This window comes from Malaclemys terrapin, chromosome 4 (assembly GCF_027887155.1).
Source record: "Malaclemys terrapin pileata isolate rMalTer1 chromosome 4, rMalTer1.hap1, whole genome shotgun sequence".
NCBI lineage: Eukaryota > Metazoa > Chordata > Testudines > Emydidae > Malaclemys > Malaclemys terrapin.
Window position 1 is genome coordinate 36,291,386 of NC_071508.1, and position 13,078 is coordinate 36,304,463.

The window sequence follows — 13,078 nt, forward strand, 5'->3', positions numbered from 1 at the left end:
AGAACACCTGGATACCAGCAAACTCCCCATAGATAACAAGAACCTACTAACCCATCCTGAGGATAAGGTCAGGATGACAGCATTACAGATAGGGATGTTATGAAGCAACATGTACAAGGTAACGGGCAGCACGTTGATACGTCAAAGGGTGGCACCCTCATACGTCAGGAGCGAGGTGTAACTTGTTTGTAATTGTGTATAAAAATGTATCGCAGAGGGGCTGTCTTTGTCCAGCTTAGGGGGCATTGGAAAATCCCGCCACTGACTGAGCTTAGTCCATTGTCGGGGGGCACATATTAGTAGTAAATCCTGTAGTCTACTGGAAACTATTACTGTGCTTCATTTGCCAATAAACCTGGCCGGGTGCCTTTGTACCTTATCTGAGTCTGTGGTCACTGGGGGTTCTCTTGGGGTGTGCTGTGCCAGCTATCTGTGCAGAGCCAGGGCAGCACATAGAGGGAGGACACACATGCAGCTGAAGGGTTATCAATATTTGACAGTGACATCTGACAACAATAGGCAGTATTGCCAATTGAAGGAGTTCAAAAGTCAGACTTCATGATCCCAAAATCATGATTAAAATTAGTGCTTTTTTGTTTCTTTTTCTTAGCCTTCTAGTTCCTGAGTGTGTAGGTTACACACTGTTCACATTTTTAATCTTTTTTCCACAATCATGAGGGCCTAGAAACATAATTATAAATAAATTTTAAGCTGAAATTCTAAATTATTCACATGACTCCAGGAGCTGAGGCCCAAAAAATCCAAGTATTGTAATCATCACAATAAAATGGCAGGTGATGTTTTGCAACATGGATTGTGTAATATGGCTTCCAGCCTTAAGTTTCATGAACATATATGGTCGGAAATCAGTAGAGCTACAATACACCCCAGACACAGCAGCCAGCACGTGTCTCTCAATGGGAAGTGTGGTGCTTAACCAGTGCTTTGGAAGCATATGCCACAATATAGTCATCACCCATGAGGACAACCCCCACCCATGACCAATCAATTGCAATTTTGGGCTCTACGTTAATCTCAAGTTAGTTCAGTACTAGTGCCCAGTGACAACATTTTAAAAAAAAAATCCCTAAAGCTTTTCTTTCATATCTGTCATCCCAGGGCCATCCTCTAGTGTGCTCAGGAGACATTCTGAGTAGAACACTCAATTGTGAGAAGTTAAGGCTGAATTTGCTGAGACATTTGAACATGCTGTCATAGGATGCACTGTCCCTTTAAGGGAACTGCCAGGTTCAGCTCTGTGGTCTTGGTTTCTACCCTGAATGGGGGTTTCTCGTGGCTGTAATCCAGAGGGATACCCAAGTAGTACTCTGGTTAAATAGCTCTGCCTTAATAACCTTAACCATATAAAGAGACAATGTCCATTAGAAAGGCACATTTCTGAAATTAAGAAACACAGGAATGAACACAGCTCCGTGCACAAGAAAGCCTGGTTGTGCAGTTAAAGCCCTGGATCAGAACTCGGGAGATCTGTGTTCAGTTCCTGGCTCTATCATACACTACCTGTGTGACCTTGGGAAAGTCATTCCATCTTTCTGGGTCTCATTTTTTCATCTAAAAACGGGAATAATATTTCTTTCCACTTGCCTTTGTCCTGGAATAAGACGGTCACACAGCATAAAGGGCTGTCTCCTCTTTCACGGATCTGAGCCCAACACCAAACTCCCAAGCAGAAACCTGCCTCCAGAATAGATTCTAATCAAAGCACAATGCAGACAGCAAACTTTCTGGCTGCTTGCACAGCTTCCACCTTCCCAAAACTGCATCTCCACCAAATCTTGCAAAACCCAATAAAACTAACACAACACGTGTCACCCCAAGACTAAACCTTGCTTACGTGCTAAAAAAGAACTTGGAAGACTATAAGAGTACGTCTTCACTACCCACCAGATCGGCGGGCAGTAATCGATCTATCGGGGATCTATCGTCTAGACGCGATACATCGATCCCCAAATGCACTCCCCGTTGACTCCGGAACTCCACAAGAGCGAGAGGCGGAAGCGGAGTCAATGGGGGAGCCACGGCCGTCAATCCTGCGCCGTGAGGACGCAAGGAAAGTCGATCTAAGATATGTTGACTTCAGCTACGCTATTCTCGTTGCATATCTTAGATCGATCCCCGCCCCCAGTGTAGACCAGACCTAAGAGAATTGCCTGGTGACACCTGCCAATACAACATGTCTAGTGCCTAACACACTGAAGCCCTGATTGCGGCTGGGGCACGTAAGCAATACACTAATTAAATGACAAATCTTGTTTATTTCAGAGTTCAGTTTTCCCGGTGATATCTTATGCCCTTCTCACACTTCACAAAACCAGGAAATACATACTGAAGGTAACAGCCACTGGGAATAAGTGCATGTCCTCCAGATGTATTCACCGTGTTAGGTGTAACTGTACTGAAAGTGAGTTCTAAGCTAGTGGGCAGGGATTCCCCAGATCTTGGCTTACATGTGGGGTAGGGAAATGGGCTCGGAACCCCCACAACAAGCAATTCCCCGTCACATGGCTCACACGAGGGCAGTAGGGATGGGGCTGTAGAGGGGCTGGGGAAACCCAGGTTGTGGTTCACACAAACTATTTTCCCCCTGTGCCCATCGCACACTCTCATGTCCACCTCTCCAGCTCCCATCCTTCTCCTTCCCACTCCTGCTAGACCCCCATATCCTGAGCCTCAATCGCTCTTCCCACCTACTCTTTCACCCAGGGCCGGTTCTAGCTTTTTTGCTGCCCCAAGCAGCAAAAAAAAGCGCCGCCACCCAGCCTCCCCGCCAAGCGTCGCCGGAACCCCCCCCAGAGCGCCGCCCCCCGCACCGCCCCCCCCGCCGAACACCGCGTGCCGGAGCCCACCCCCCCCCGCGCCGAGCCCCGCGCCGAGCCCTGCGCCGAGCCCCGTGCCGCCCCCCCCCCCGCCGATCGCCGCGCCACCGGAGCCCGCCCCCGCCCCCTGCCAAGTGCCGCCGGAACCCCCCTCCAGCGCCGAGCCCCGCGCTGCCCCCGAGCGCCGCCGGAGCCTGCCCCCGCCCCCCACTGAGCGCCGCCGGAACCCCTTTCCAGCGCCGCGCCCGCGCCGCCCCCTCGCCGAGCCCCGCGCAACCGGAGCCCGCCCCCCCAGCGCTGCGCCGCCGGAGCGCCTCCCCCGCCGCGGAATGCCGCGCCGCGCTCCCCCCCGCCACCCCTTACCAGGTGCCGCCCCAAGCATGTGCTTGGGTGCCTGGTGCCTGGAGCCGGCCCTGCTTTCACCCCAGTCCTCCCCACCTAATGAGCATTTGCTTGTGTAGTTATTTTATTTTCAAACAATAGTTTCAGCACCTTCTGCATATTCTGCCACACCCAGATTCTATTTCCCTCAAATTAAAATCTCCCTGTAACAGAGGCAGATTGGAGCAATATGCCTGCTTCTTTTACTTCAGATTTCTGCCCTGGCTTGGATTTGGATTCACAGGGCCAGGGTTAGTACTCAGATGCAGCTATCGTAACACATCCCCGGAGATACCCAGGTCCTGTGATGGGTGGTTTTCCAGATAGTAGCCTCTCTCTCTGAACATCCTCAGTTTAAGCCATTAGGCATGTAAATAAGTGCACAAGACTTCTCAAGTGCCTAACTGGAGACGCAAACTCTTTCTGAAATAACATTTGAATTAAATTTCCTCCAAAGGGCTCATAGGTGCCAGGCCTTCTGCTGGGGTAATTTTTTTCAGAATATGCTGCAGAATGGAAAATCTAACTTTCAATCTGGTCTACTCTTACTTTTGTGGTCTGCCTCAGAGAGCTCAAGGAGCGAGCTACTTTTACAAAACACTGGTACCCTAACACAGCAGAAAAGGACTAGGAAGACCCAGTGAGACATGACAATCATTGATCATTTGACACTGAAACTGGGTTATAAGTACATCCTCCCCTCTTTGACCCTCACAGAGCTCTGTGGTTTCTCCTACATGTGACAGATGAAGCAGAAGGGATAAAACCCAAGTGCCAAAGTTGGGAAACCCAAATGTCTATACAAAGAAATTTTGCATGCCTATTCTTTGGCCAGGAAGAGACCAAGAGAGCCTCATTTTTCTCTACCATAGCAGCAATTAAGTTACACATCACTGTAATAACTTTATCGAGCTAGCTGTCTTCTCTCATCTCCAGAGCCCAGCACCTATGACTGAAAGGAACTGGGTACCCACTTCATAGAGAAGCTCTTCCAAAACGAGGATGGCCGCTGTGGAAATCAAGGATAAAATGACAGCCTTCTTCTCAGAATTCTAACTATTCACAAAATAGGAATCACTAGAAAATATCTGATCTTTGACCAATTATTCTGATTCTTGATCTTGGCTGGTAAGACAGTAAGAGCATCTAGGATGCTACTAGCTAGTATTTGCAACATCTGCTTTAGAAGAGGGAAATCTATCCCCCAATTTTAAGCATGCAGCACTCTGGCTATACTTAAGAATCCACTGATTGATGCAGCTCAACCTACAAGCAACCTCCTGTGCTGCTCTATGATCAGATAGAGCCAGGGAATCTGACAGAGGTCTGCTTCATTCTAACTGATCAGCATTGCTTAACATGAGCCTCTGCACAACAGAACAGCCATTTTCAAGTGGCTCACCTCCCAGTATTATCTGGAGGCCTTGCTGGAGGCCTAGGCATGGCTAAAAGTATGAACCAAAGTATGACTGTGGACCAAAGTAGGCCATATCAAAATAGTAACACTAGGAATGAGATAACCAGGGTAAGCCCATTCCTGGCCTGTGAGGCTGGAACAGGAACACAGAGACCTGTTGTGAGATAAGGAGAGAATGACAGGATAATGGATGAGAATGTTTTATTCGAGCTATCAGGTATAAGGATGGTAACTAACAACATCTGGGGTGTAATATGTAACTTGGGGGGAGGGATAGCTCAGTGGTTTGAGCATTGGCCTGCTAAACCCAGGGTTGTGAGTTCAATCCTTGAGGGGGCCACTTGGGAATCTGGGGCAAAATCAGTACTTGGTCCTGCTAGTGAAGGCAGGGGGCTGGACTCGATGACCTTTCAAGGTCCCTTCCAGTTCTAGGAGATGGGATATCTCCATTATTTATTTATTTATTCTTGTTTGTATCAATATGTAAAAGGAGAAGTCATAAGAGGGGCAGTTTGTATTGGCCTAGGGGACAACAATATATTAATTGAGCTGTTATCTTGTCATGGGCATACATGTGTCAGTGCACCTGTAACCACTAAGCGGGGACTCTGACACCACGCCTTGTAGACAATGAAGCTGACCGAGCCTTCGCCAGCGAACCGAGCCCGGGTGTTTATGATTAACACTGAGATCTGCTGAATCAGCAAGTTACGAGCTACCCTGGTGCAGTTAACACCCGAGCTCCACAAACAGCCCAGGAACAGCACAGACCCACAGCAGCACAGAACATCATCATCTGCTCTCCCATTTCTAGCAACCTGATTAGGAAACTATTGAATAACTGCATCCAGCTTCACCTGTCCATTGCAATATCCAGCTGAGATTTAGGTCTGGACACAGAACAGAGATGGCTCTGATGAGGCCGAGAGTGCTTCGTTCCCAGCTCTCACATCCTTGGTCCTGGGCTTTGTGAACCGCAGTGTCCCAGAGGAGCCCAGCAATGTCAGCAGTTCTCAGATCAATATTTGGTCCTTCGTGTTACTGGGGTTAGATCCGTATTTTTATTATTATTTGTATTACAGTAGAAATCATCTTTATTCTCATCACTGTATTCCTCCATTGGAGCACAGCACGGTATAACTGACATCTTTAGGAATCTGGTTTGGAGTCTGGCGTCTATGATGTGCTGGTTAGTAGATTCCCAGTTGATGAGTGATTTTTCTGCAGAATCTGTCATAATGAGAACTACTCCCCCTGAATGCTTGTTGTCACTATGCCATGAATAAGTCAGATGTTTCTTCTCTTGCCTGAAGTACTTCTTATCCATATCTCTCAAATTGCTCTCACCGATGCCCAGGATTTCAAGTCTATAGTTATCCATAACACTCATGATCTGCAAGATCTTTGCTGTGTGAAACATTGTTCTCACATTCCAGTAACTAGCCCTGAAGAGTTTTCTTGCTGACAGGCTTTCATAAGGAGCCTTCATGAAGCAGAAAGGGGCAGCAGTGTTCATTTTTACTGGAATGGTAACCTGGTTCTGTTTCTGTAACTGGTGAGATGTTTTTATGAGACTACGTGTTTAGCCTTGCACTCAACCCTCCCCACTTTATCCAGGCTTGGGGCTGACAGACACAGGCACAAGATGCAGCAATGTATTAGTAACACAAACACCAGTAGAGCATAGGTAGACAGCAAATTCCAAGAAGACCGAGACCTAGCTAATGATATTGTGCTACTAAGCAACAGCCCTGAAAAGTTACAAAGTCAGACAACTTGGGAAAAATAGCAGGCCAAGCAGGGCTCAGTTAATTATGCTAAAACAAACATCTTTGAAACCCAGAGGTCAAGCAGTAACAGCACATTACAATGCAAAAATATCAGACAAATTGTTCTCTTTTCTAATCTTGGAAGCACCATATTGCCCAACAGATACCGCAAGAAGGAAGTGACATCAAGTTTAGGAAAGGCATTTACTAAACTCACCAATTTCTGGAAACCAAAGATATTCAGCACCAGCACAAAATTGAGAATCTTCCATTCAAACACAATCTCGGTGTTAACATAAGGCATCTAGAGATGGAGAGCTATGAAGCTTTACTCAGAAAACTAGATACCTTCAAAAATGACTGCTTACAAAAGATTCTTGGCATTGGAAGGAAAGACATCATTATCAACAAACAGATCTGAGAAATCACCAACCAGTAGCTTATTTCCAACGCAATCTGAGGGCACACTGAACATATTTGGGGCATGTACTCCAGAGGCCAACACAGACTCCCACATGAAGTCATCAAGTGGAAATCGAATTCTGTGAGAAAACAAGGGTGCCCAAGAGAAACCTTGAGCAGAAGCCTTAGCAGAGAGGAGAGAATAGTCCATCTCAATACATTAGAGAAAATGGAAGCAGCAGCAAATAATAGAGGGGAATGGAAGAGACTGGTTTACACCCTGTGTGCCAAAAGTGGCAGGGGAAGGATGTAATAACATAATGTAGTAATGCCAGCAGTGCCTGGGACTCACGCAAGAACAGGGCCCCATTGTGCTAGGAGCTGTACGGAGTAGTAGCTAGTCCCTCCACTGAAGAGTTTATGATATAATTAGACAAGACAGACAAAAGGGAGGAGACAAGGACAGAACACAAAAACAGAATAAACAGTGCAGTAGTGACCTTTCAATTGTTATTTTGCTGTGGGGAAAAGGTGGGTGAGTCTTTGTATTTGGGTTTTGATTAATTTTTTGGGTAGGAGTTGCTAGGTGGGGATTAGCTACATGGAAGGAGATAGGAATGGAGGGGGACAAAGAAGGGAGGGTGGAAGGAAAGAAAGAGGGGATCATGGAAAGAGGCTGAGATGCACCATATGTGAGGGGAGAAGAAAGGACAGGGTTGCAACAAACAGCCAATCAGCACAAGGAAGAGAATGTCGAGACTGACAACTTGTAGCAGGCAGCCTGATGACATCAGTGTCCATCAGCCCTGCTGAGGCTGCTTCTCTGTCTGCTCCAACTGGCTGGGAGTCATCTCTGGTCCTGGGCTTGGTTCTGGAGTTTCATGGAGGATTAAGAACATGGCATTAAACTGGCAGCAGATGCTGACTGGCAGCCAATAGAGGGATTGGAGCACTGATCTGATGTGGTCATAGTGGCATAAATCACAGAAGAGGTGGCGAGTTCTCTTCTATTGGCTGGAACATATGCAGTGTTAGACTGAGTGAGTGTTAGGTGCAGTGAATTACAGTGATCTAGTCTGGAGAGGATAAGTAGATTGAACTATTTAGCTAAGTCCTTGTCTTGGCAGAAAGTGTGAAGTTTCTGAGCAAACTGGTGATTTCCATTCAAACTCTGCCACAGTTCGTACCTCTAGATCACCCGTTGGGGTGAGGGTGGGCACCTCTCTCATCCTGAAGGTCCCTTTCTGGCTGGAGGTGTCACTATAGCGCTGGTTTGGAGTGCAGGGTGTGGTCTCCTCGCAGTTAGTCTTTGAGAGGCGTCTTCTCCTCCTTTAAGGCATGGCCACAGTCCAAGGCAGGAAAAAAGCAAAGAAAATAATCCTGCAGCCCGCTAAACAGTCTGGGCTCACCCCACTGTTCCTCACAAGTTAACAGGTAAATAGCCTCTGAGAAGGGGGCTGGTTCCTAACACCCTGAGTGTCAGAGGCCCAGGCTGAATGCCTGAGCACTAATGAAAAGCAAAGCAGAGTAAAGATGGTTCTCTGCCTCTCCAGAGTGTTCAGGCAGCAGAATCTCTTCTGCAGCTTCCCTGATGAGCATTCCCTGCTCTACAGGTTTAGGGAGCTCTAGTTCTGCTTCCCTCTGAATTCCACCCTGCACTGGGCTTGGATCCTCCCTTTTAAGAGGCCACCCATCTCCAGGTGCAATAGGTGTCAGAGGTGTGCCAGGTTGGGGCTGACTGTGCCTGGAGGAGCTCTTTAACCCCTTCCTGACTGGGGTGGGAATCTCTCCCACCACATACCCTACCCCTCAAGATGGAAGTCAGGATTCCCTGATCCAATCCTGATTTCCCCACCAGTCCCAGACAGGGCTCGTTCAGCTCTCTGGAGCCCTCAGGGTGAAGTATGCTCGGTGAAGAAGGGACCTTTGGCTATTCTAGTTGAAAATCTGAAATAAGTCTCCACTGAGTATCAAGACTGAGATTTTTCAGACACTTATAACTTTGAAAATTGGGGCAGATTTTCATAGGAACAGAAATAGGTGCCTCCCTGGTACAAATGCTTCCCCTTGCTAAATTTCAAGCTCCTCCTAAAGATGGGGAGATAGAGTTTCTCACTGAAAAGTTCACCAGAATTACTTTACATGTTTCCCTAGCCTATGGATGAAAATAGATGAACCATTTAGGCTGAAATTTCACAGAAATATCCAGCTTGAAGCAGACACCCAACATGGAAAATTTAAGTCAAAATGGATAAGGTTAACAAACTTATCAGCAACAGAAAACAGTGTCTACTGGAAGGGTCAGGCTACAATAACAACAGGTGGCACTTTCAGCTTCACTTCAAATCTATGTACTCTACAAAGCAAAACGTAGCTTTTGACATTAGCAAATATAAAACCGATTGAAGGCATCATACATCCATTGTACATTTGAGTACAGGTTGGGTAGTGCCTTCGTAGCTCTTGTAATGTAGTATTCAAAAGAAAGAGAAAGATACATCATGATACAAAAGGTAAAAAGATGATTGGTGAATTCTAGCCCCGGGGGGCATATTCAGTGCTTTCTAACTTGTCAATAACCATGCACTGCTATGTTTGGGTGCTATTTTTGAAGCACAATTTCTCTGTAAGGTGAACGTGCTGAGACATTCATTGCTTCCCAGAAGGAGCGTATATACGTCTCCTTTTCATATTGTACTGCTTTGTCCATTATTAATAAATTAAGCTAAGCTTAGTTATTTGGTCTCTTAAATACTTTTAATATTGAACCGCAAGTGTTGCCAAGCGATTGGCTAGACCTCAGTGAATATTGTTAGACTGACAAAAGTCACACTGCCTGGGGGGCAGATAAGTACAAATTCAAATGGCAGCAGCTCCTTTTTTTCAGCAAGAATGGCTGATGTGATCGCCTCTCTCTGATCCTCCACAAACTCAACTGGTTTTCCATTTCCTTCCAGAATTCAAAGTCCTCGTATTAATTGTCAAGGCCCTGGATAGGTTATGATCTAACGTGTGCACTAGAGAACTCCACATTGTAACTTGCATCAGTGTGACTGACCTAGAAGCTGCAATGATGCAGTGCATCCTCACCAGGCGTTCTATCTTCAGTGCACACAATGCACTACATTCACTACGAGTGCACTCTACATGTTGCAGGGCCTGTGGGTTGTTGCACCTACCCTCCATTTCCTCGTGCAGCTTTCTGGAGCAGGTGCATAATGTCTACAGCTTATAGTGTTTGTGTGCACTTAGTCACTCTTTTTGGTTTGCTACATTGCCTGCTTTAAATGGTTGGGTCCTACACAAGGATCTGCACATGTGTTGTGAGAAGCAACACCCTGCACTTGCAGATGCCATGACAGAGGGTCAGCAGCTCCTACTGCCACTCCCCCAACCACCTTTCAGTTTCTGGGCCTGGAGGCCCAGAGTGGATCATGAAGACCACCAGCTGCTTTGGGTGTTGGTGCTCCCGGTTGTGAGGAGCTGGATTTTTTTCCCTTTTAATTCATTTCTTCATTCATGTTTGTTAGTTTTTTAGACAGAGTTTGCTTCTTTGTTTAAATTTTGTTATTTTGTCAGTTGTTTTCTTTGTTTAGTAGCTAAACTCAGTTTCTCTCTATCCTTTTTTCCTATAGGAGCTAGAGAGGAGAGTGCTCTGGGCCCAAAGGAAGAATATCCTTGGAGGTCCTCCACACAGCCCAGAGAATGCTCACCAAAGTTCTCCCCCACCTGCAGTAGTGGAGTCCCTTGGGGCTGGAAGGATGGGAGCATTCAGTTGGTGATGGACAATCACAGAAAAGAGGATTTAGTTGGGGTGGGGGAGTGCAGAGGTTAGGATTCATCCAGGTGTTAATTTTTTAACAAATTACCCAGCTCTGAGTTCTCTTTAGCACATCTCAGGAGTGTGGAAATTGCTGTGGATGCTGTCAACAGGTGGTCATTATGCATTGTGGGGTGTCTGTGTTCATGCACATAAATCAGGGGTTAGTCAGCACTGCCATGGTGTAGCATTTTATGTTTTTGCACAAGAATTACTAAGGCACCAATCGATTTTTTTAAGCTGACACATGTTTGAAGTTGTAATGCTATAACATTGTATTTCTCATTCACTGAGTCTTTGTCAATCTGAGGGGTGGGTGTTTGAGGGCACGCTGAGCAGAGACCACTGAGTCTCCCCTCAGCTGCTTTAGGGCTGGCATGCAGCAGGAATACAAGTGGCACAGCTTGCTGAAAAATGGAAACAATTCCCTTTGGAATATTTTGCTTAATACATCATACATTTTTGAATCAAAATTATGAAGTTTTACAACTAACTCCAGTGAGCGGCTTGGCAGGTGACAGAATGGGCTTCATTGAGTTTAAGGCCACAAGAGACCATTAGCTCATCTAGTCTGCCCTCCTGCATATCACAGGCAGTTACATTTCCTCTAAAGTCCCCTGTGTTGAGCCCAGTGATTCTGAGTTATGAAAGTGCTTGTGGAAGATTTGAGTAAGGGTAGCGTGGAACTGCAATGCGCAGAGACTCATTGCACAACTACAGTTGCTTTGCCAGTGGGTTTGTGCTAAAAAAGTGCAGATGGGATGTGTTGGTAAAAATATGTGATTGTATTTCCTCCGAGCAGGTTAAACACTAGAGGTGATGGGATCCCTTGTGCACTGCTGTACGCATGTTTGTGTGTGGCTGTGCAGTGTTACAGGTATGGTACATACTGTTGCTGCCAAGGCCAATGGCCTGTAGCAGACAGTCTCAACTGTGCTCCACAGGGACAATCTCACTGGAGATGCCCAGGTTCAGACTCTTGGGCATTGGAGCAAAGTGTTCTCAACAGCTAGAACTCAGCTGTAGAAGGCCTTCTGAGAGGGGATCAGAATGAGCCCTGGCTTGGCTATAGTCAGAGCAAAATGCAACATCACCTCTTTGCTAAAGCCCTGACCAGGAACAACACCAGGGTCAGCATGAGATGGAGATGGTTTAATAAGAGGACAGATAAAGAATAAGAGAAAAGAAAATTGGGTTGGTGTGACACAAAGCGGCCTTGGCAAAGGGTCCCCCTTTTTTGCAAACAGCTCTCACCTCAGGCCTGACAAGTTCAATACACCAAACACTTCTAATAGGATATTTATTCATCAAGTATAACATGTAACATATCTACAGAATGCTGTGTTGTCTACCCTTGCCGCATTCCAGAACATTCAATGGAAAAGCATCAAATACCATGCAAATGATCAAAGCCACTTGGAGGTGAAAAGGAACATCACAGCAGGCAGGGGATCACCAGCTAGTTCTTCAACTGACTGAGTTTTGTGGGGAAAACCTGGTTCATTCGATAGGAAAGGTAACTATTGATGAGTGTAGATCCAGGTTCACACGTTAGGAGTTTGTTTTGCTTATAACCAGTTGTTTCCATCACCTTCTCCATCACCTTCTCTCTTTCCTGGATAAATCTTTATTCTTTCTTAAATAAACCTACTTTAGTTTTATGATAAGTGTTCACAAGTGCTATGTGGTTTACAGGAGCAGTAGTTAAGGTAACTATGATAAACTGGGTACGCTACATCTTTGAGTGCAGAGATGCTGGTACATCTTTGAGTAGCCAGAGTCAGGGGCTTGTTATCACAGGAGAATGAATCAGGGGTTCAGTGATTAGGGTGCCCATCTTGTCAGATTGCAAAGCAAAGCTGGGGCTGTCATAAACCCAGAGGAGAGTCCTTGAGTGAGTGAAGGGCTGGTGGTGCCAGGGAGCTGACACCCAAATACTACTAGTAAGACTCTGTAGGCGGAGGGGGTGGGGTAATGAGGTGACGCTCCATCCCCAAGAAACATCAGAGTGGAGCAGAGAGAAAAAAAATCTTCTCCTCCCCTCCACCATCTCTCACTGTGTCACGCACTTTACACAGAGGACACCTGTGAATACACAGAGGAAGCTAAATGTTACTTACTCCAATTTCTGCAGTTTGCCGTTTGGGTGTTTCAGTCCATCACACAGGAGCCGCACTCCGGCATCTCCCAGTTTATTACCACCCAGGTTGAGCACTGTCAGGCTCTGGTTGGTTCTGAGAACAGCAGCGAGATCCCCGAAGCCAGTGTCTGTGAGACCACAGTCCCACAACCTGCAGGAGAGAGAAACACACAGAAGGGGAATCACAGTGTGAACGGGGCTCATCACAGCTGTTCTGACAGTCAGCCCAGCCCACCAGCCCCTCTCCCTGACCAATCCACCCTGAGTAATAAAATAGAAGCCCTCCTCCACTGCCTGTCCCAACTCCCATCC

The 13,078-nt window shown here is 46.5% G+C and overlaps 1 protein-coding gene across 2 annotated transcripts in view; it reads right to left on the bottom strand.

Annotated features, from left to right (window-relative positions):
• LOC128836343 (NACHT, LRR and PYD domains-containing protein 3-like) overlaps positions 1 to 13,078 on the bottom strand; it is a 200,043-nt gene that overhangs the window by 74,953 nt on the left and 112,012 nt on the right. For both annotated transcript variants that reach the window (XM_054026548.1, XM_054026549.1), the window contains exon 9: positions 12,747 to 12,917. In XM_054026548.1, coding sequence (XP_053882523.1) covers positions 12,747 to 12,917 — 171 coding nt within the window. The remainder of the gene's footprint in view (positions 1 to 12,746; positions 12,918 to 13,078) is intronic.